The following is an 18267-nucleotide window of genomic DNA, read 5'->3' as shown; positions in this document are numbered from 1 at the left end:
ATCGGAGGTAAGCAGGAGCAGGAAGCCTTGTTGGGTTTGAGATTGGTCTACAGTTTTGTAATTTGGCAATGAGATATATCCAGTGACTCGATTAATCTGAATTCAACTGGAAGCCACAATCTTGGAAAGACGGAGGAAACTAGCACAAAGAAGGAGCTAATGTGCGAAGAAAGTAATTACTTCAAAAACGTGGCTTTATAGCAACATCCCCAACTTAGTACCAATGCCGTAAGAGCAAGGAGTTTTGTATTTATAAGAATAATTAAAGTAATATGTTGGAGTCATATTTGATAATTTAGGTACTAATAGCTTTTAAAACATGTACGAAAACTAGTACTACGAGATGACAAGAGGCCAAAGATAAAACGATATCAAATTCTATTTGATATAGCCTAACAGCCAATCAGCAGCGCGGATATACATAATCAATGCCGCCTCCTGATCTATCTAGAACCAGCCGTCCGCCTTTCTTTCTACTACATAGATTCCTTGCTTAAACAGTAACCAAAAAAAAAAAAAAAATAAAGGCCTTCCAAATGCGAATGAAGCTCGCTGCCAACCAATCAACCATTATGTCCGACAAATGAGATTGACAATGCTAATGCAGTGAAATAGATGCGTGTGTGGTATCATCATCATATTCTTTTTCCTCTATATCCCCCTCACCGGCTCCGTGATATTGCAGCCACCCTGATCTTCATCAATCAGTGCAGTGCGAGAATGCGCTTTGCGTTTTCGTACACCACCCACGTTATACTCAACGCCGGGGCAACTTTGAGAAGGTTTGGCGTCAGGCCCTTGTAGAGTCCGCGGAAGCCTTCATGCTGGATCGTCTTTTGCGTAACGTCCCAGATTCCTGTGTATGTTTGAGGGTGCATCACCGTGCCTTGCGTCTGTAGTCGTGTTCGCACCACGTTCAGTGGATAAACAACCGACGCGCCAAAGGCTCCGGATGTTGCGCCGATGATTCCCGTGGCGATATTACCAGGTTCAACGTCGTCTTCGTGACATCCCGCATATTTGGCATAGCGGATGCGGTAACTCTGCTTGAGAAACTCAAAAGTTCCCATGTCAATCGCACTATATGGGAACATGCCGATCAAGCCCATAGTGACACCCCGGTAGCAGGCGCGCAGACCGCCATCTGCGTACATTTTCAAGGCTGTCTGTCGGACAAGGGCGCGCCCCGTCAGGCCATCTTTGACAGTTTCGCACTGAAGTCGGAATTTAAGAGTATCGAGGGGGTAGACGCAGAATCTGTTGGTAATGCGTAGTCAGCAAACAGTATTCAGAGCCATTCAACACCAAGCTGCTTGGGATCATCAGCTGCTACGTACTGGGCAATCATTCCAGCTAGACCACCGGCAACGAATTTTGAATAAGAGTTGATATTTCTGGCATCTCCGTGGCCCTCAAAATTGGCCAGCGCTCGCTTGGCAGCTTCGTATGATCCAAACTTGATGGCCGTCTCCGGCATAATCTTTATGACATTCAATCCATTGCCTGTTGTTGTTTAACAGCCATTGGTTAGCCCATTCGCGCAAAGTACATTCACTGCTCACAACCATGGTGACCAAAATGCTTACCGGCAAAAAAACTGCGGACTCCGCCTGATCGATACAGATCCTTCATGGCATCGCTAAAAGGCCTCGCTGCGTTTCTCAGGGCATCAATGATGCGGCCCTGCTTCAAAGCCCCTATCGCCGTCTCGGCTCCGCTGGTGGTGTTGACAAGCAAATACACCTTTAGTCGATCAAGCGGAGCAGTGGCCGTCCGCGACACTCCACCGGCGATGGCACCCGCGAGGAAGTAACCTGGATGGGGAGCAAAGTCTGTCAGTCTAAACTTCTTTCTTTTTGTCGATAAAGCTCCGGTTGAGGAGGACTCTTCACGGTGCTCGACTGAGATGCCATCGCCGTCGGTCTCTGTAACGGCATCATCTGCCCCTGACGGGTCCTGCTCGACTTCTGAAATCTCGACAGCAGACGCATGCGCCGTCGCGTCAACAAAATTTCCTCTTGCATGTTGTAGCGGCACTTGGAGCTCCGGGTCTGCTATCCCAGCGGCTTGCGGAGGAGACGGTGGAGGAGGTGATGGAAGCTCTGGGGGCGTCCTCGGATAGGACGAAGGAAAGGCCACTCTTAGGAGAGAGCCGAAGAGGATATTAAGAAAAGAGCTAGAAGAACCGGCCCTACCTAAGCCTTCCAATGTTTCCCCACTCACGAGGGAGTCTCCCTCGGGCGTGACATTAACCACCGAGTAATAAAAGGACAGGACGGCATGGAGATGGGACGCATCCTGGTTCCCCGGCATGAAGAGCAGGAATTTCCTGGGGTAGCTCGGTCAGCTGGTGGATGCATTTTCGCCATTCGGTGTCGTGTTTCATGAGGCATATATATCAGAAGGCACAAACGGGGCGTTTGTTGGTGATCGGTCTTGTGGTGTTCGTGCCCGTGTCCCCAGCTCAAGACCGAGGCACATGACCCCTTGAGATCGTGCGCCTGACAGCGATCCACCCAAGACCAAGAAACGGCCCCCATCCATGTCATGGCAGAAAACAAAGATGCAGTCGGTGAATCAGAAGAAGTGCGTTATGCTTCACTTACCGCCACTCGTCGAAGCTCACGTATCCATCATTGTTGAGGTCCATGTCGCTGAAAAAATCATTGAGCCTTCGGCTTGACACCGTCAACCCCGCAGCCTTGAATGCCGTCTGGAGCTCAGACTTGTCCAGCTTGCCGTTGCCGTCGCGATCGATGGATTTGAATAGGTCGAAAAGTTGACGCTCCGCTTGCCGTACAAAATCTCGAAACTCTAGCAGGTCAAAGGAAAAAGCCCCAGGTCAGTAGCTGTAGCTAGCTATAGCTGTGTATAAGGCGGCTTGCGCACGCCAGAAACAATCAATCATGTACCTTCATATTGAATCCTTCCATCGCCGTTTGTATCCACCTCGTTCATGATCTTTTTCAGCATCGCATCCGCATTCTTCAGCGCTGTTTGCAAGAGAGAAAAAGTCAACAAAGGCCCAGATAGTCATTTGTGGGGTAGGATGCGCAGAGGCGCAAAAGAGAGGGAGGGAGCAGCTTCTCACGGTGATCAATCTTTTTGAAGCCCTTCTTCAGGCCCTTAAAGTCCAGCTCTCCGCTGGCGCTGGGCTCCAGCTGAGCCCAGAGACTCTCAACGCGATCATGATGCTGGATTTGCGGCTCATGAAGCCCTTTCTCCACCTCGGTAGCTGGCCTAGACTGTGTCATGGCTCTGGCATTTCTCGAAGGCGACGTCGAAGCGGCAATGGGGATGCCGCTGTGGGGTGAGGAATTCTGCAGGCACGTCGTCTTGTGTCGTTCCGGTGTTATCTCAGCCGCATCGTAGAGGTCTGGAGGCTTGCGATCTGGCGGGCGATGCCAATTGAGAAACGGGGACAGCAACTGACGTCGTAGCTCGGGAGCAGGATTGGAGGCCGCGGGTTAACGGACGGCTCTTTTAGGGAGGAATAGCCTGGGTAGCGCTGTGCTACGGGGGCTTTAGCGACCGCTACGTAATAAATCGCAGGTGTTTGGTTCGGGGCAAATAAGGGGGGGTTGCTTTGATAAGGATAAGGCACGTCGCTTATCGCCCCGCAGCCTCTCCCGTCCGAGCGTAGATTGGCCCGACGATGCAGTATTACATGCAGTAGGTATTATGCGACACGCTTTCCTTCAACCTGGCAATCATCACTTATCCAAACCAGAGTCAGTCGTTACACGCTCCTTTCATAGAGTTACACGTCCGTCCCATCTCGCTGTCGGAGGGAGAGGCGCCTTCGCGGCCTCCTGCTCCACAGCCATGTCCGCCAACTACTGGGAGTCGACGCAGAAGCGATATTGGCTATTTACCAAAGATGAGCTCGCCCTGATGCGACAGAAGCTGGAGGACGAGAACCCGGAGATCGTGCGCATGTTTCCTCTTCCGCAGCCAAGACACCTAGCCATTTATTTCAATCAGCGTGAGTCCCCCGTGTTGCTTCTCGATCTCATCGTTTCCCAGCTAATTCTCCCTCTTTAAGAGTTGCTAAGGCTGGGGAAGCGTCTCACCATCCGCCAGCAGGCCATGGCCACGGCGCAGGTCTACCTGAAGCGCTTCTACACTCGAGTCGAGATCCGTCGCACGAACCCCTATCTCGTCATCACGACCGCGATATACCTGGCCTGCAAGATGGAAGAGTCACCTCAGCATATCCGACTAATCGTCACGGAGGCCAGACAGCTCTGGCAGGACTTCATCGGGCTGGACACGTCCAAGATTGGAGAGTGCGAGTTCTTCCTTATCAGCGAAATGAGCTCCCAGCTCATCGTGTATCAGCCCTACCGAAGCCTGCTGGCTCTGCGCAACGAGTTCGCCCTGGTGGACGAGGACGTGCAGCTCGCAAAGTCCATCATCAACGATCACTACATGACAGACTTGCCGTTTCTCTGCTCGCCTCACACCGTTGCGCTGGTAGCAATCCTCTTGGCTCTGGTTCTGCGTCCCAATTCCTCAGTTCCGGGACAGAACTCGTCCGGGGCCGCGGCTGCGGGCCTGGCTGCCGCACAGGCTGCGCTGAGCCAGGCGCACTCAGCTCGATCAGGCCAAGGAGGCATCCTCGCCGAAATCCCGTCCACACCGGAAGTAAAAGAACGCCATCAGGAAAACAGGATAACTCGCGTTCAGCATTTCGCGGCCTGGCTAGCCGAAAGTGACGTCGACATTGCCGCCATGGTGGACGCAACGCAAGAGATAATATCATTTTATGAGTGTTACGAACAGTATAACGACAAGTTTACTAGGGAGCAAATCAACCGCTTTGTCAAGGCTCGGAATCTCGATAAGTAGGCGCTTGGGATTGGTTTTGAACATAGCGGCATGGGAAGCGTTGGGGTTCATGGCGTCTTTGGTGTTTGGTAATGGTGTGCGTGTTTGAAAGTTGTTTTTCCACCAGGCGTTTCGCTCTTTTTCTTATAAAGACCTAGATTGAACGGCGGCATCGATTTTACGGAAACCTTCTTCAAAGCATTAGACTGGAAACAATCGCTAGTCATCTATTTTGGTATACTTCTAATTTCTATGTCTATTCTTTTTGGACCGAATCTCGCCGCTGCTCGCAGTTCCACTGCTCTAAGATGACCTGGTCTTGCTCTATCAACTGCTCTTCCACGATGCAATGGCTGCGTCAACGACTTCCTTGCCTTTGTAAATGGCAATGGAATGGCTGCCAGGAATCACGCGAACGTCTACGCCGTCTTCGCCCAACACCGCCCTGGTATCTTCGATCCACTCGTCCTTCACAATAAGAGCGTCTTTGTCTCCCAGAATGACGCAAACCCGTTGCAGCCCTCGACCAAGCTCCCGATTCGCAGCGAGCTTTCTGCTCAAAACTGCCCACATCTTGTCGTGCTGGTCGTAGATTGGCGAGTAGCGAATGGTGCTCATATAACTGTGAACAAATGCCGGGTTGGCCTCCAGCTGCCAACCGATGACTTCACCGACCCTGACGGATCCTTCCTTCCCGACAGCAATCCGCACGTCGTCAAAGTGGACATCTCCTTCATCGCCCTCGGGGACATCCACGCTCTGTCCATGCTGCGGTTCCAGCCGTGACCGCATCCAGCCCCGGAGGAGCCACTCGGGCAGTAAGCCGTGAGAATACATGAGGCGGCTCTGCCAGGAGACGTGGGCCTTTCGCACGAGGCCTCCCGGGCAGACGGCAGTGAGGGAGCGCACCATGTGCGAGTGGTATGCTGCAAAGGCGGCGGCGAGGGCACCGCCTAGTGAGTAGCCGATGAGGTGGAAGGACGAAGCGCCTGTCCATGACAGCGATGAAGATGCCAGCACGAGGAGGATCTGAGCCGTATAGAGGCACTCGTCGTATGCCGTATCGGAAGGGCCATCAGAGTAGCCTCTTCCAAAGAGATCTACATGGGCGGTGCATTGTAAGTTAGCACCCACTGCTCGTATATCTGAAACTCCCCCTTGACTTGCAAAAACGAAAACAAGCAAGCAGCGAGTATAGCAGCAAGTAAGGAAATACTTATAGAAACAAAGCAATATAAAAAAGAGAAAGAGATAGAAACGTACCAAAGAGCATTACTCGATACCCCTTTCTCACCAACTCCCACGCCATGTCCCCCATTGCAATGCACGGCGTCCCAATGCCATGCACCAGAAGCACCTTCTCGCCCTCTTCGGGACCCCACTCAAAGATCCTAATCGTGCCGTACACTGTCTCGACATCCCGGCCTCCCGGAAACAGCTCCGGCGGGTACGGCACGGCCGCGGCCGCCTTCTCGGGAGAGTCTTCCGGATCGGCGGGCGCACCACCATCACGATGCTTTACGCGGACGATGTTCGTCTTGGGGGACTTTGCGCGTGGTGACAAGGTCGGCCGGACGAGCAGGTAGAGGGATAGACAGGCTGCTGCTGCGAGGGCGGCAGTGCCTCTTTGTGAGAGGTTGTCGGGGCGAAAACGATGCCCGTAGAGACTCATGATCTTGGCCGGTTTTCCTTTTATTTGGTGGTACAATGCGAACAGAAATGAAACGCCAAATGAACAAGAAGATACAAGCAACACTCCGAGTCTATAAAGGCTGAAACGAGTTTTGTTTGGGAATCGAAAGCGTCAATGTTACTACATATTCTTATGTTGCGAACCTTGAGATGACCCATCTCCGAGGCCGTTGAGAGGGGCCGTTTACTCACCCCGCCGAAATGCCGAGGGTGTTTTCCTCTTCCGTTACCAATAAACGGCCGTATCTAAGCGGCAAAAGCGAATTTATGCGCTTTCTAGAACGACAAAATATGCGCAAATTTGATGAAAATTTTATGGGAATGCATAGGAGTTTTGTTTACTATGTACAAAAGGCGAGGTGTATTTGCTGTAATTTATCTTTCCAAATGTGGCGGCAATTGCATTCTACCGACAAAACAAAACACCAGATTTGCCTCACCTGCTTGTATCTAGATGACATTTCGCGTTCATGATTGATATTAAAGTCTTAAGAAGCCAAATCAGGGGAAAGGCCACTTCAAAGGCCGTTTAGAATTTTAAGTTTCAGCTGGCTGTTTAAATAAACAACCAATTGAAACGATGAGGAAGCCAAAAGTCCGCAATGATATACACACAGTATGAGATTTTATAAACTGAGGGCCTCCGCAGGTTCGATTCGCAGGCAAACTTCCATCTCAGTTCCCAGCAATTTTAACCTCCCCCGGGCCAAAAAGAACTCAGCCTTGATTGATAAAGAAGCCCGGCATATGCACCAGGAGTGAGGTGGTCAGCAAATGGCTTCAGTTCACAGCAATTTTAACCTCCCCCCAGGCCAAATATCTGCATTGCTAAGCCCTCCTGCAAGACAAACATGTAAAACTACGTCATCTTCACTAAAACCCCCTGCGTATGCCGCATGCAAGGGCGGTACCAAAGAAGAGCGAAGAAAAAAAGGTATAAAAAAAGTAACAAAGAGGGAGCCTTGCGCGAGTTAATTAATTCTTGTACATACACGGCAGCATGGTGCATCTTGGCCTGCAGGTGGATTAGAGGACAGCCACAGATTCTAGATTTCGGGGCTCTGCATACGATAAGGCACGCAGAATGCATTAGTATAGCACCTCAACAACAAGGCTCTTATCTACGGCAAGCCCGTCTGGTGCAATCGCCCTCTCCAGGAACGAGAGATCGACAATGCCTCGGGCCAGTATGTCGCAATAACAGGACGAACGCTTCTCCGTGTGTCCGTGGAGCGGAAGACCCGGCGCCACGAAGCCACACTCGGGGAACAAGGAGAGCTTGGAATCGCACCGTGTGGCTGCTCCTGGGTGGCTGTGCGCCCCGCCAAAGGTCTGAGATCCACCAACCCTGATGGCGATATCTCGAGGAGAGCATCCGGAATGGAGCTCCAGAGGACATGTACCTGACCTCCAGGCGCTGGCCGAGCGCAAAGTACTCTCGGGAGCCTCCAGAGCACTTTGCAAGTCTCTGCTCTGGTCACTTCTCAGAGTTCCAGGTCACTTCTCTCCACATACGGGCGACGACTCCACTACGCCGTGTCTCATTTCTCCACCAAATGAGACCCGAGACAGCCAACAGGAACTCAAGCTCCGTGTCCATAGCCACGACTTGAGCCAATCAAGAACGGCTATCACATTTGCAAGTATCTGTCCCCTGTCGACTCACCGCTTTTTCATGGGTCCGGCAGGGTTTCGTCCAGGGTTAAAGACCAGGGTGTGTGCAAGGGGTAATTAGAACATGTTGCTGCTTTTATCTTGCCTGGGCTTGTGGCTTTTGCTCTTGGGTCTTGGAACTTGGAGCGGGCTCGTACCCTTGTAGAAGGCGGAAAGAAGGAAAAGAAGAACGAGCGTTTGTGGGTACTCATTCGTCCATGCTACCTGACCTGAAGGATCCGGAGAAGAGCCAGTTGCGGCTAATGATAAGCTGACGATCGATCGTACATAGTGCTGCTTCTGGCCATATCGAACCGGGTCCAGGCACCGAATGCTTACAGTACAGGCACCATACAAGTCCGTTGGGCGAAATATGGGGTGCAGCAGATACCGAACGATCCCAGCGGTCGGAAATGGGATTGAGAGCCAACCAAACAGACGTCTACCGGAAGCAAGCAGCCAGGCAATGAGGAGCCACGCGATCGAGCGGCGAACCGAGCCGGATACAGTGGGCGATCTGAGCATCTGTTAGTACTGCTGAGTGCTGCTACGGAGCACCCCAGACAGCATCACGTTGGCTGGATTGGAGCTGTACCGGCAACCCTCCGAGACACACTGCTAGTAGCGGTACAGTACGTTGTTTTGTGTGTCTGCAGGGAGACGAGCGAGGGATGATCCCAGAACAAAAAGAGTTCAACGGCGAGTGCTAGAACGACAAGCTAGGTCTAGTCGGTACTCGTCCGTAGCAGCTGGCTGTGCTGTTTGTGGAAGTCGACGGTGGTACTGCTGTACTGTATCATTCACGATGGTCACACATGGCCATGCCATGCTCGAACCAGAGGCCAGACCAGGCCACCCATCCATCCAATGCCACGTCGGAGCCGCCCCGGCGTTTACTGCTGCTGGTAGGACTCGCTCAGGAGTGCCCGTCTGCGCACAAGGCGATGGCGCTTGTGACTGGATGACGCTGCCGGCTTTGTTAGCGCCCTCAACCTCTACATGGCGGTGTTCTATATTCGAAGCACCTTTAGCCTTTGCTTTTGCAGAAAGAAGCAAGCTGATGCGGCAGCACCGCGCGCTACTGGCCTGAGACGGGAACCCCGTGCAGAGCTCGATGCAAAACCGGCGGCTATGGCGTTACTCAGGCGGGCAACACGCTCAAAGCTACTGCGAGCATGTTCCAGCTTTGCTGAAGCAGCCCACCGAGAAGCGATTGGGTAGCAGCGATGACGGCATCCTCCTGAAGATATCATCAGACAGGAAGAAGCCTGGCATGATCCTGACGGCAGAGGAAGCAAGAATAGCTCTCGGGGCGCTGCAATGCCACAAACGCCCGGCAATTGCAATTATAAGCCTGGGATGGGCACTGATGGCCACACCAGACAGATTAGATTGGGCCAGATGAACCAAGCCTCGCTGCAGCGGCATCGACCACCACCGGCAGCCAGCCATGGGGGAGGCGAAGCAGCTCTTTGCAGATCGATGCCGCGGTGTTACAAGCTGCATCGATCCAATGCAGCTCTGTGAAACCCCGAATTTAGACTGTCTTGGACCAACCAAGCTTTTCGTCACGTTCGGCAGCGTTCAGTCTGCCACCCAGCATGTAGTGCTATTGGGCTGATCATATTCTTGGAGGGTCCCCCTAAAGGGTCTCAGTCTGAGCCGCTCATGCTGTGTATGTGTGTGCAAGCAGGTAGGTATCTGCGTTGCCCTGTTCTTGCTTGTCCAACGCATGAAATGAGCTTCCCCAAGCTGCACAGAATCATGGAGGAGGCGCAGATGCTTGAACGATAAAAATGCCCCGTGGGTGGGATCTGCAACACCATGGAGAGAAGCCCATCACCAGATTGGACAATGCCCTGCCGCCATTGGCAAGGAATCCGGCTGGCTGCCGACGGTGGCGTTGGCCCAAACCTGTCATTTGATATGAGAACTTGGTCCAGCACACAGCAGACGCATCCCTTTTAGCATCGTCATTCCACTTTGGCCGCCCATCCAACCACCGCACCACGCCACAGTGCGCGAAGGCGTGCTTACTAGAGACCGCCACCTTTTTCGCTCTCCCCCCCTGTGCGGATTACTTGCAGTGGTGAGAAGGGTTGGGGTTCATCGAGCAAGTGAAAGTGTGCTTGTAGAGTGTGAGTGGGCTTTGGGGGACGGTGCTGGATTCAGCAATGAGTGGGAAATGAGTGCTACTGTGCAGCTGGCTGAAAAGAGTTGGAGCCGGTGCGTGGCCGGGCCGTGGAATCTCGCCCATCTGTCGCGAAAGGGTCGACGACGGCCTCGCTGTCCGAGAGATGGTACCTTGGATGGAGATGGTACCTAGAGATGGCTTCGAGCTGTGGCTGTGGGGGAAAGTCAATCCGCAACTGTGGCGAAAACAACAAAAACAGCCTTGGCAGGCAGACGCTGAATTACGATGCCGAAGAGGCGAGCCAGGCAAGGTCAATACTGTAGAATATAGGCTGCAGAACTGTTCAGGACAGGTAGACTGCCTGCTCTGCCGAAGAAAAGGGCCAGGCCAGCCAAAGAGGGGCGGCTCGACTCCCTGCCAGGGGCGTTTTGGCTTGGCTTGAGGTTTCATCTTGGGGCCTGGCGGCAAACTGGCGCAGGTACAAGGCCGAGTTATGGAGGCAGAATGAGAAACGGAATGCGTTTCTTCGCAGCGTTCCCCGTCTTGTGTCGATGTCTGGGGGTGTGCAATTTTGATGGTTTGAGTCTCGTCCAGCCAGTCAGAAATGCAACGCACACATTATATACTGGAACTGGGGAATTTATATGGCAGATAAGTACTTCTTCAAATCATACAAAAGCCATAGTAATGCTATGTACTTACCTACTAGTACTCTTATACAACACCCAATGTCTCGCTCGACGCACAAGGCGAGGATGCACCAAGGGCAGCTCTCTCCGCTTTCAAACCCAAGAGCCAAGTACGGGTGCTGAGAGAAAGACAAAAATAAACATAAAATAAGAAAAACAAAGGCCGGAGCAAGTTGATACTGACTGACTCCGGATTGCCTACTTGGAGCCCGGCACGTCGGTAGCAGCCGTACATGCAGATGCGGGCCGAAATGAAGCAGCTTCATCCCGATGGCATCGCATTGACAGAGGATATTGCCTCTAGTACCTCGCTTCTCTGTTTCTCGTTAAAATTTCAACTGATGTCATTGGAAGCAAACATGGCCTTTCATCAGGACCCGGACTGGAAATTACTCGCAGCAGCAAGCCCGAGAGCGAGGTTCCAATTTCCGCCCATGCTTATTGCGAATTTTAAAGCAAATTCCCCCATGAAGAGAAATCCTCCATGTCTGCATGTATGCTTCTTCTGCCTGATGGAAAGCTGGGCGGCAAATTGATTCAGCTATTTTATTACGGGCACAATTGGTGAGTACCTGTAGCGCCGCCACTACCAGCACCCAACTCCGCGTACTTTCTATGTATAGCAGTGTGTTCCTGTACGGAGCTATTGGACCCAAATATTGCAATTCTCTCATCTTCCCTCATCTTACTGTTCCTGGCCAGAAGGAGCCAGAAAGAGGCGATCCAAATTAGCAACCTCTAACTGTATACTGTACTGAAGCACTCTTCGTCTTCGCCCTCGTACCACATCGCTTGCGGGATTCGCACCATGTTGGTCAGCAGAGGTGACAGGAAATCGCGTTAGGTCCGCATGGACCGACGACGCACTAGGCACGAAAACGATGCAGTCAAGTGATCATCCCTTTGAGTCGGCGAGCTGGAATGGCTGGGATAGCCACGCAAACCACGCACTGGGCGTTGGGGAGAGGGTCCCGTCGCAACAACAAAGGGCGCTGGGCAGTTATGGCCACGTCCACTGTGCACTGCTGCCGTACAGTGCAGGCTCGCGCGCACAGTGGCGTATCTCTCCAGAAAATGGTGGGAAGATCCCTGGGCCACTACCGTGTGAGCGTGGACGGGATGCTGGTCCTCCCATTGCCACCGTGTGAAGTTGGCAAAGTCTATCCCCATCTGGGGCCCATGCCAGCAAATTGGGGCATCTCACGTTTTGTAGGTGCGAAGAGCAATGAGTGACTTGGCTTCCACGCAGCCCGCCACGCGACCTCTCGGTACCGGCCAGCGCACTTGGCGCTGTGGAGGCTTTTTGCGATGGAGGCCTGGCGCCCGGTTGGTAATGATGCAGGGGCAAAAGTCTAGGACCACCGAGGCATACTTGCGCATACTGTACTGGACTTGGGGGCATCGGGATCACGGTACAGAGCGAGACATTCGTGCTGGGCAGAGGCTGCTAGCACGGACACTGTGCAGGGCGTCTACCGGTATACGCGCGGTTTGTGTTTGTGTGTAGGTATTTGTTGTTGTGTTGTTCCCGGTGTTGCTGTTTTGTAGCACTTGGACGGCTTGCCGTGCTTGGGCGTGACGCAGTCATCGATGTCTCAGCGCTTGTTGCAATATTGGATCAAATGTCCAGATATGCCAGCGCATGCAGTGCATCAGGGCGTCCGTGCGTGCGTGGGAAGAGAAATCTGGGGGGGAAAGGATTGCTGAGTAGAGCGCGAGAGCGCCCGAGTCCGTCCGGCTTCATCGCATGGAAACTCGATTGATTGTCTCTGTAGCTAGGCCGCTTGCAGATCAGCACAGTATGGCGGACGCGGCGCTGGAGAAGAGGCAGTGGGCGGATTGTTGCGCATGCACGGTGTGGTTTGCCACCTGACGACACGGCTCCATCGAATCAGCCCCTGGCATTCGCCCGCTGCTGCGCTGCCGCTGGCGTCTCATCGATGGTGCCACAGTGCGCCATCGGCGCCGTACGTGCGGCGGCTACCCTGTAGCGCAAAGTACCGCGTGTGGCGCTCTGCAGCAATCCCCACTGTGCACGCAGCCACGCACACGCCCTGGAACCCCCCCAAGGGGCCCCTAGTCCCGGTACGGAGCCCTCGACCTGCTAGTACGACCCAGCACTAGCAGCGCTGCTGCACGCCAGCCCAATCGCTAGCCGGTGGCGAAGACGGCGCATCCTGGCTCGCCGGAATCTCATTCGACAGGCTGCGCCGCCGGGACCTTCAGCGAAGAGGGTCCCCCAAAGGGCTTCGCAACCAAACAAAAAGGCCGCTGCCCGCCGCAACCCCCCGAGCGCTTCTGCCCTGCTTCCCTCTGCTCTTTTGCTTTTTCCTGCTTCCCACCCATTTGTACCACCCGCCCCCAAACGCTCTGCAGTACCTCTGTTGCTGTTGCTACCACATTAAACTTCTCTTCACACATTTTCTTGCTCTCCAAAATTAGATACATACACAAACCCACGCCGGCACTTTGCAGCAACGACTTTTTCTTCATCGTCCCGATTTGTCGTAACTGTCTAATTCAATCAATCCGCTTCTTCTGCTGCTCAAGCCAGACTCGAGACTCTGCACCGTCAACTACCAAATCGTTGCTGCCCTACCGCTTAGCGCCTAGGCTTCAATTCCACACACAACATTTTTGCACCAAGCAACCAAACGTCCACAACCCGGGCTTGTCCACCTCTCACGCTGGACCACCACTCCGACTCATAACATAGACTCCCAGACCGAACCATGTCTTCATACTACGGATACAACGCGCATGCTGCGCACGTCGCCGCTGTCTCGCACAACCACCACAGCGGCGGCCGCAACCGCAGAACCCCCCGCCTGACCGTCTCGCAGAACTCGCAGCGCCAGTTCCGCGGCGTGCGCAGCATGAAGGAGCTCAACGAGACGGCCGCCCTGTCCGCCTTTCGCACCCGCTTCGAGGCCGGCCGGTCTTTCGATCTCGAGGACGACCTCGAGTTCTGCCCCGGCCTGCTGACTGACAGCGACGTGAGTAGCCCTTCAAGATCGGGGGCCTCGTCCCCCTCGTCTCTGCGCAGCCTCTCTGACTCGCCGCGCCAACAGCTGGTTTCCATCTCTGCCTCGGAGCGCTCCTCGCTCGCCAGCAACTCGCCCGAAGCCTCGCCCACGCAGCAGCCCCAGACCGTGGCCCCCGCCTTCTCGCTCAACTCGTCATCGCCGCCCTTTGTCCCGCCCAGCTTCCAGTCTCAGCCTTCGAGCTTCAAGCTGCACCAGCCCTCTGCCGCGCGCGGTCGCAATGCCATCCCCATTGTCAACCCCGCCACCGGCATCTCCATGCCCAGCCCGCCTGTGTCACTGTCGCCTGGCCGCCTACAGCAGAACATTCGCCGATGGTAGAGTGTCTTGGCGGGTCGTCTGCGCTTCCCTAGTTGGGGAGACGCTGTCACGGATATTGTGAAGACGACTCCCTCGCACTTGCTGTCGCGTGCTGTGCGTTCGTTGAAGAAAAAAAACACGATTGCGTCTTTGTTTTACGGCACTCTTTTTCTTTTGTCATGGCGGGCACAAGCGAAACTTTCAAAAACCAAAGTGACATATCACCTTTTTCGTGGGCTGGGTTCCTCGAGGCTGTTGACTCTTCTCTTCTACTCTCTCTACCTCTCTCTCTCTCTCCTATAGACCTGCGGTTGCTGGCAGTCGCCTTCAACTGGTCATAGGCTACCTCCACAAAAAACACAAAACCATCCTTCTCACCTCTCAACATATCATCACACCTCTACCCATTCTTTTGTATAAGCACCTTTAATCTGCCATACACCGATTTGTTTCGACAGAATTTTCTTACGAGGATATTACCGGCGCGACTTGAGAAAGATCGATACCATTTTTCTGTTTTTGTTACTTCTCTTGCAAAATGCCGCCTTGCTGAGTTTGAGGCTGCTGGGAACGCATGGCGTTTTTGATTTTTTTTTCTTCCTTGTATCACGGCAATTTCCTTGCATTTCTCTATAATTGTGTTGCATCGGTAACCGACAGTGGAGTTGTGGGGTTTATTTTCTCATTTTTATAACGACTATCCGGCGTCTCACCATCTCTGGAAGTGCATTGTCCTTCCTGCTTAAAAACACTATAAAATGCCTTCTGCCTTGCGGTTATACGGGTTACGAAGTCATCAAGACAACCAAAAAAAGAAAGATATAGAAGCGAGTATCTTATGAAATTGTGTTGGAAGCGGCGCGGCTGTTCTTGTCTAGTCACATACGGGAAATACCTTGGGCTGGCGGGGTTCTTGGGAAGATGAGCGGTTCTTGTTTGCGGCATCACTATACTGGAAACGGTTCTTTTTGCTTTTTTTTACAACCTTTTATTACTATTACTGGGAAACAATCGGGGAGTTGGTCTGAGTCGATTTTCTTTGGGGGAGTTGATTGCGGCGCCGCAGTGTGCAAATCGAACCGGGGAAAGCGGCTTGTTCTTTTGTTTTTTTGTCTCGTCTTTTTTTTCGAAACTTGTTACAATATCTCCCCTTTGGGAGACACAGCGTGTGGATCTGTCCTGTTTGGTTCTTCTTTTCGCTGCTCTGACGAACACGCGAGCCCCTTGTGTTACTGGATATTCCCTCTCTCCGTCTGAGAAAAAAAGACAACTGTTTGATTATTATCTCGTGTGTTTTTCATTTTTTTGTTTCTATTTTGCGAAGCATATTGGAGTGGGCTTTGGGAGGAAGGGAAAGCTACATATGAACAATGAGATCTGGTTTTGCGGGTCGGGTTTTTCAAAGGGATTTTCTCGGGCTTTTCCATTTATATTTGGAGTCGCCCCTTTTCGGTGTTGTTGCAAATCTTCATGGGAATTTTTGGGGGTGTTGGAACAGCGGATCGACGTTATCCGGGGAATTTTATATGGCGCATGTGTGTGGTTTAGATACCGCGGCTTGAAAGCCTACAGGACGAGAATATACGAATGTTTAAACAATTATTTATTGCCTACGTGATGAGTGTTTGCCTCTAGATAGGGGGAAGCTATCCGGCACCCCAGCTGTAACTCAATACCATAGCTAATCTGCATACTAAGATCAAATTAATACAACTGTTGAATACCTTTAAAGTAGTAGCATCAGTAGCATCGGTAACATTGATAGCATCAATTCAATTTACATGGTATGCGGGTACCTTTTTTGCAGCAAAAGTTACCTACCCGTTTTGGCATCGTGGCGGAGAGCACCACGCTTGAAGCTTGACTTGGATACCAAGGCATGTTGAACGAATATAGAGTCCATCGATCACGACACACAACGGCATCTCAAGATATCAACTACTAAAATCCCTCCTTTCACAATTAATTTTAAGCATAAAAAGGTGTTTATCACTTCATTTCATTGATCATCACGAGTAAGATGCTTGTGCTTGTCAGAACATGTTGCAATGGTGACGTCACAAAGCCGCGGCTATGGCCCTGTGCAAGCCAGAAGCTTGGCTTTTCGATTGCGAGCTACCTGTGTCGATGAGCGCGAATCCGTACCTTTTCGGTGAGGTGGAGAGAGAGAAGTGACATGACGTTTGCAAGTTTGGGTTTGTTCTCTCTTGCTTTGCTCCTTTTTTTTAAGCTTTGGGGATTTTAATCTCCTCTCTTTTCTCTTCTTCTCTTTCCTCTTTTCTTTTCATCAATCCTAACATCTTACACATCGACTTACCTTGACTCTTATTCTATCTCGACTCACTCACAGCATCAATTGAATCTTCTCCTTAACTTTCAATTATTCACAAACCTTCTTTTTTTCAACATGTATTCTCGAAACTTGACTCTCCGTGCCGTCGCCGCTGCGAGACAAACGGCCATTTGCCATCGCGGCTTTGCCTTTTCCGCTACCAAGAGGCTGGGCCTCAAGGAATCATCAACCCGTACGTCCAATTTCCTCTGGAAATACCAAAAGGAGACTAGATTTTTGCTAATTAGAGCCATGAAGAAACAAACGTCGACTACGACCTCCACAAAAAGGACTCCCTCGCCAAGCAGAAAAAGGGCTCCGGCCACTGGAAGCCCGAGCTCGCGTCCGACAGCGAAGAGGCCGTCAAGGCGGACCGCGCGTCGAGGGATAGCCATTCGTCGGAGCAGATTGCCGCGTTGCAGGAGAGGACGAAGAAGTCTGCCGAGGAGACGAGCAAAGCTGGGACGAGTATGAGAGATGCCATGTAAAAATATAGTCTAGTGGTGTTTTTTTCTTTTGTGCTGGTATGATTTAGTATGGTGTGGTTATAGAGAATGACAATTGCTGGCAAGGACAGAGATTGTTTATATTGAAATCGTCATTGGCTGGCCGAGTAAAGGCTGTATAAGAGCTTTGTTGCCGCGAAATCATCACCAGTGTGTCTATAAATATCCCATGCTATTCATCACAAGACGCCAATGAATCTCCCCTGGCTTCATGTTGTTAATCAACAAGAAGACATTCAATTTAAATTTGATAGCCCTTATGCTTATGAGATCGCTTCTGTCTTCTCATTTCCATATTGCGGCCCTTTTATTCACTCTGTCATTTTGCCCAAACAAGTTGGAATGCCTACAAGTTCAAAAAAGAAAAAAAAAACGAAAAGGAAAATCCAAGACAAATAGCAATTGCACGTTTCGATCGTGCGACCTCCGGGTTATGAGCCCGGCGCGCTTCCACTGCGCCAAATTGCTTTCTTTTTTGTTGAATCCACCTTTGATCTCCTCGTCGCTGCTCACTCGCCTTTTGTCAGTTCCTCCAGGGTACGAAATCGAAGCCTTTGCTCAATATCCGCCACCCCCACATAAAGTGCTCGCATCTCCGATCGCTTTTCAGCGGTTATCGATAAACCCACCCACCTTTATCGGACTCATACATACATACAGAACTATATAGCTTCAACCTCTCTCCGAACAAACAAATATTACTCTCCTCCCACTGTTCCAAATAAAGAGGCTGGGCTTCTCCAGCCCTCCCCTTCTTTTTCATCATTACCTTTCTTCCTTCTCCATCTCCTCGCAATGTCTTCCTCCTCCTCACCATCCTTCCAATCCGCCCTCCTCGCCGGCGCCCTCGCCGGAACCACCGTCGACCTCTCCCTCTTCCCCCCTCGACACCCTCAAGACCAGGCTCCAATCCTCCGCCGGCTTCTTCCCCTCGGGCGGCTTCTCAGGCATCTACCGCGGCATCGGCTCCGCCGTCGTCGGATCCGCCCCCGGCGCGGCCTTCTTCTTCTGCACGTACGAAACTACAAAGAGCTTTCTCGGCAAACGAATACGACGAAATAGCAACGACGCAAGTGATGGCTGGGTG

At 52.1% G+C, this 18267-nt stretch overlaps 6 protein-coding genes and 1 non-coding gene across 8 annotated transcripts; 4 read left to right on the top strand and 3 right to left on the bottom strand.

Annotated features, from left to right (window-relative positions):
• Positions 1-362: 362 nt before the first annotated feature.
• On the bottom strand, positions 363-3480 carry TrAtP1_012624 (uncharacterized protein). 2 transcript variants are annotated; one of them, XM_066115608.1, is made up of 7 exons: positions 3092-3480; positions 2913-2993; positions 2607-2814; positions 2196-2329; positions 1587-1814; positions 1338-1503; positions 363-1257 (listed from the first exon to the last, which is right to left on the bottom strand). In XM_066115608.1, exons 1-7 carry the CDS (start codon positions 3252-3254, stop codon positions 705-707), a joined length of 1533 nt encoding a protein of 510 aa, XP_065971707.1. In that variant the 5' UTR covers positions 3255-3480; the 3' UTR covers positions 363-704. The 2 variants fall into 2 exon arrangements, with proteins under 2 accessions (XP_065971707.1, XP_065971708.1); XM_066115609.1 differs by having other exon boundaries at positions 1587-3480.
• Positions 3481-3565: 85 nt separating this feature from the next.
• Positions 3566-6839, top strand: TrAtP1_012623 (uncharacterized protein). Its single transcript, XM_014088296.2, has 2 exons — positions 3566-3985; positions 4046-6839. The coding sequence occupies exons 1-2, from the start codon at positions 3682-3684 to the stop codon at positions 4849-4851; spliced, it is 1110 nt and encodes a 369-aa protein (XP_013943771.2). The 5' UTR covers positions 3566-3681; the 3' UTR covers positions 4852-6839.
• TrAtP1_012622 (uncharacterized protein) lies at positions 5158-6502 on the bottom strand (the record flags this gene model as incomplete). The annotated part of the gene is made up of 2 exons (XM_014088404.2): positions 5158-5930; positions 6094-6502. The coding sequence occupies 2 exons, from the start codon at positions 6500-6502 to the stop codon at positions 5158-5160; spliced, it is 1182 nt and encodes a 393-aa protein (XP_013943879.2).
• Positions 6840-13730: 6891 nt separating the features above from the next.
• Positions 13731-14363, top strand: TrAtP1_012621 (uncharacterized protein; the record flags this gene model as incomplete). Its single annotated transcript, XM_014088403.2, has 2 exons — positions 13731-13994; positions 14070-14363. 2 exons carry the CDS (start codon positions 13731-13733, stop codon positions 14361-14363), a joined length of 558 nt encoding a protein of 185 aa, XP_013943878.1.
• Positions 14364-16749: 2386 nt separating this feature from the next.
• On the top strand, positions 16750-17162 carry TrAtP1_012620 (uncharacterized protein; the record flags this gene model as incomplete). The annotated part of the gene is made up of 2 exons (XM_066115607.1): positions 16750-16867; positions 16933-17162. The coding sequence occupies 2 exons, from the start codon at positions 16750-16752 to the stop codon at positions 17160-17162; spliced, it is 348 nt and encodes a 115-aa protein (XP_065971706.1).
• A 414-nt stretch (positions 17163-17576) lies between these two features.
• Positions 17577-17648, bottom strand: TrAtP1_012619. The gene has a single exon. It is a non-coding gene; the product is annotated as a tRNA-Met (tRNA).
• Positions 17649-17975: 327 nt separating this feature from the next.
• Positions 17976-18242, top strand: TrAtP1_012618 (uncharacterized protein; the record flags this gene model as incomplete). The annotated part of the gene is made up of 1 exon (XM_066115606.1): positions 17976-18242. The coding sequence occupies one exon, from the start codon at positions 17976-17978 to the stop codon at positions 18240-18242; it is 267 nt and encodes an 88-aa protein (XP_065971705.1).
• Positions 18243-18267: the final 25 nt, after the last annotated feature.

The sequence above is a fragment of the Trichoderma atroviride genome, chromosome 7 (assembly GCF_020647795.1).
Source record: "Trichoderma atroviride chromosome 7, complete sequence".
In the NCBI taxonomy this organism is placed as follows: Eukaryota; Fungi; Ascomycota; class Sordariomycetes; order Hypocreales; family Hypocreaceae; genus Trichoderma; species Trichoderma atroviride.
The sequence above is the reverse complement of the archived record's forward strand: the minus strand, read 5'-3'. Positions and strand labels throughout refer to the sequence as shown.

Bases quoted from the DNA above. Each gene is read 5' to 3' on its own strand.
- TrAtP1_012623 (XM_014088296.2), top strand. From the start codon at position 3,682: ATGCGACACGCTTTCCTTCAACCTGGCAATCATCACTTATCCAAACCA. The intron at 3,986-4,045 runs GTGAGTCCCCCG...TCCCTCTTTAAG, and splicing joins AGCCATTTATTTCAATCAGC to AGTTGCTAAGGCTGGGGAAG.
- TrAtP1_012624 (XM_066115608.1), bottom strand. From the start codon at position 3,254: ATGACACAGTCTAGGCCAGCTACCGAGGTGGAGAAAGGGCTTCATGAG. The intron at 2,815-2,912 runs GTACATGATTGA...TTGACCTGCTAG, and splicing joins TGGAAGGATTCAATATGAAG to AGTTTCGAGATTTTGTACGG. The intron at 2,330-2,606 runs GTAAGTGAAGCA...GAGCTACCCCAG, and splicing joins GTGAGCTTCGACGAGTGGCG to GAAATTCCTGCTCTTCATGC.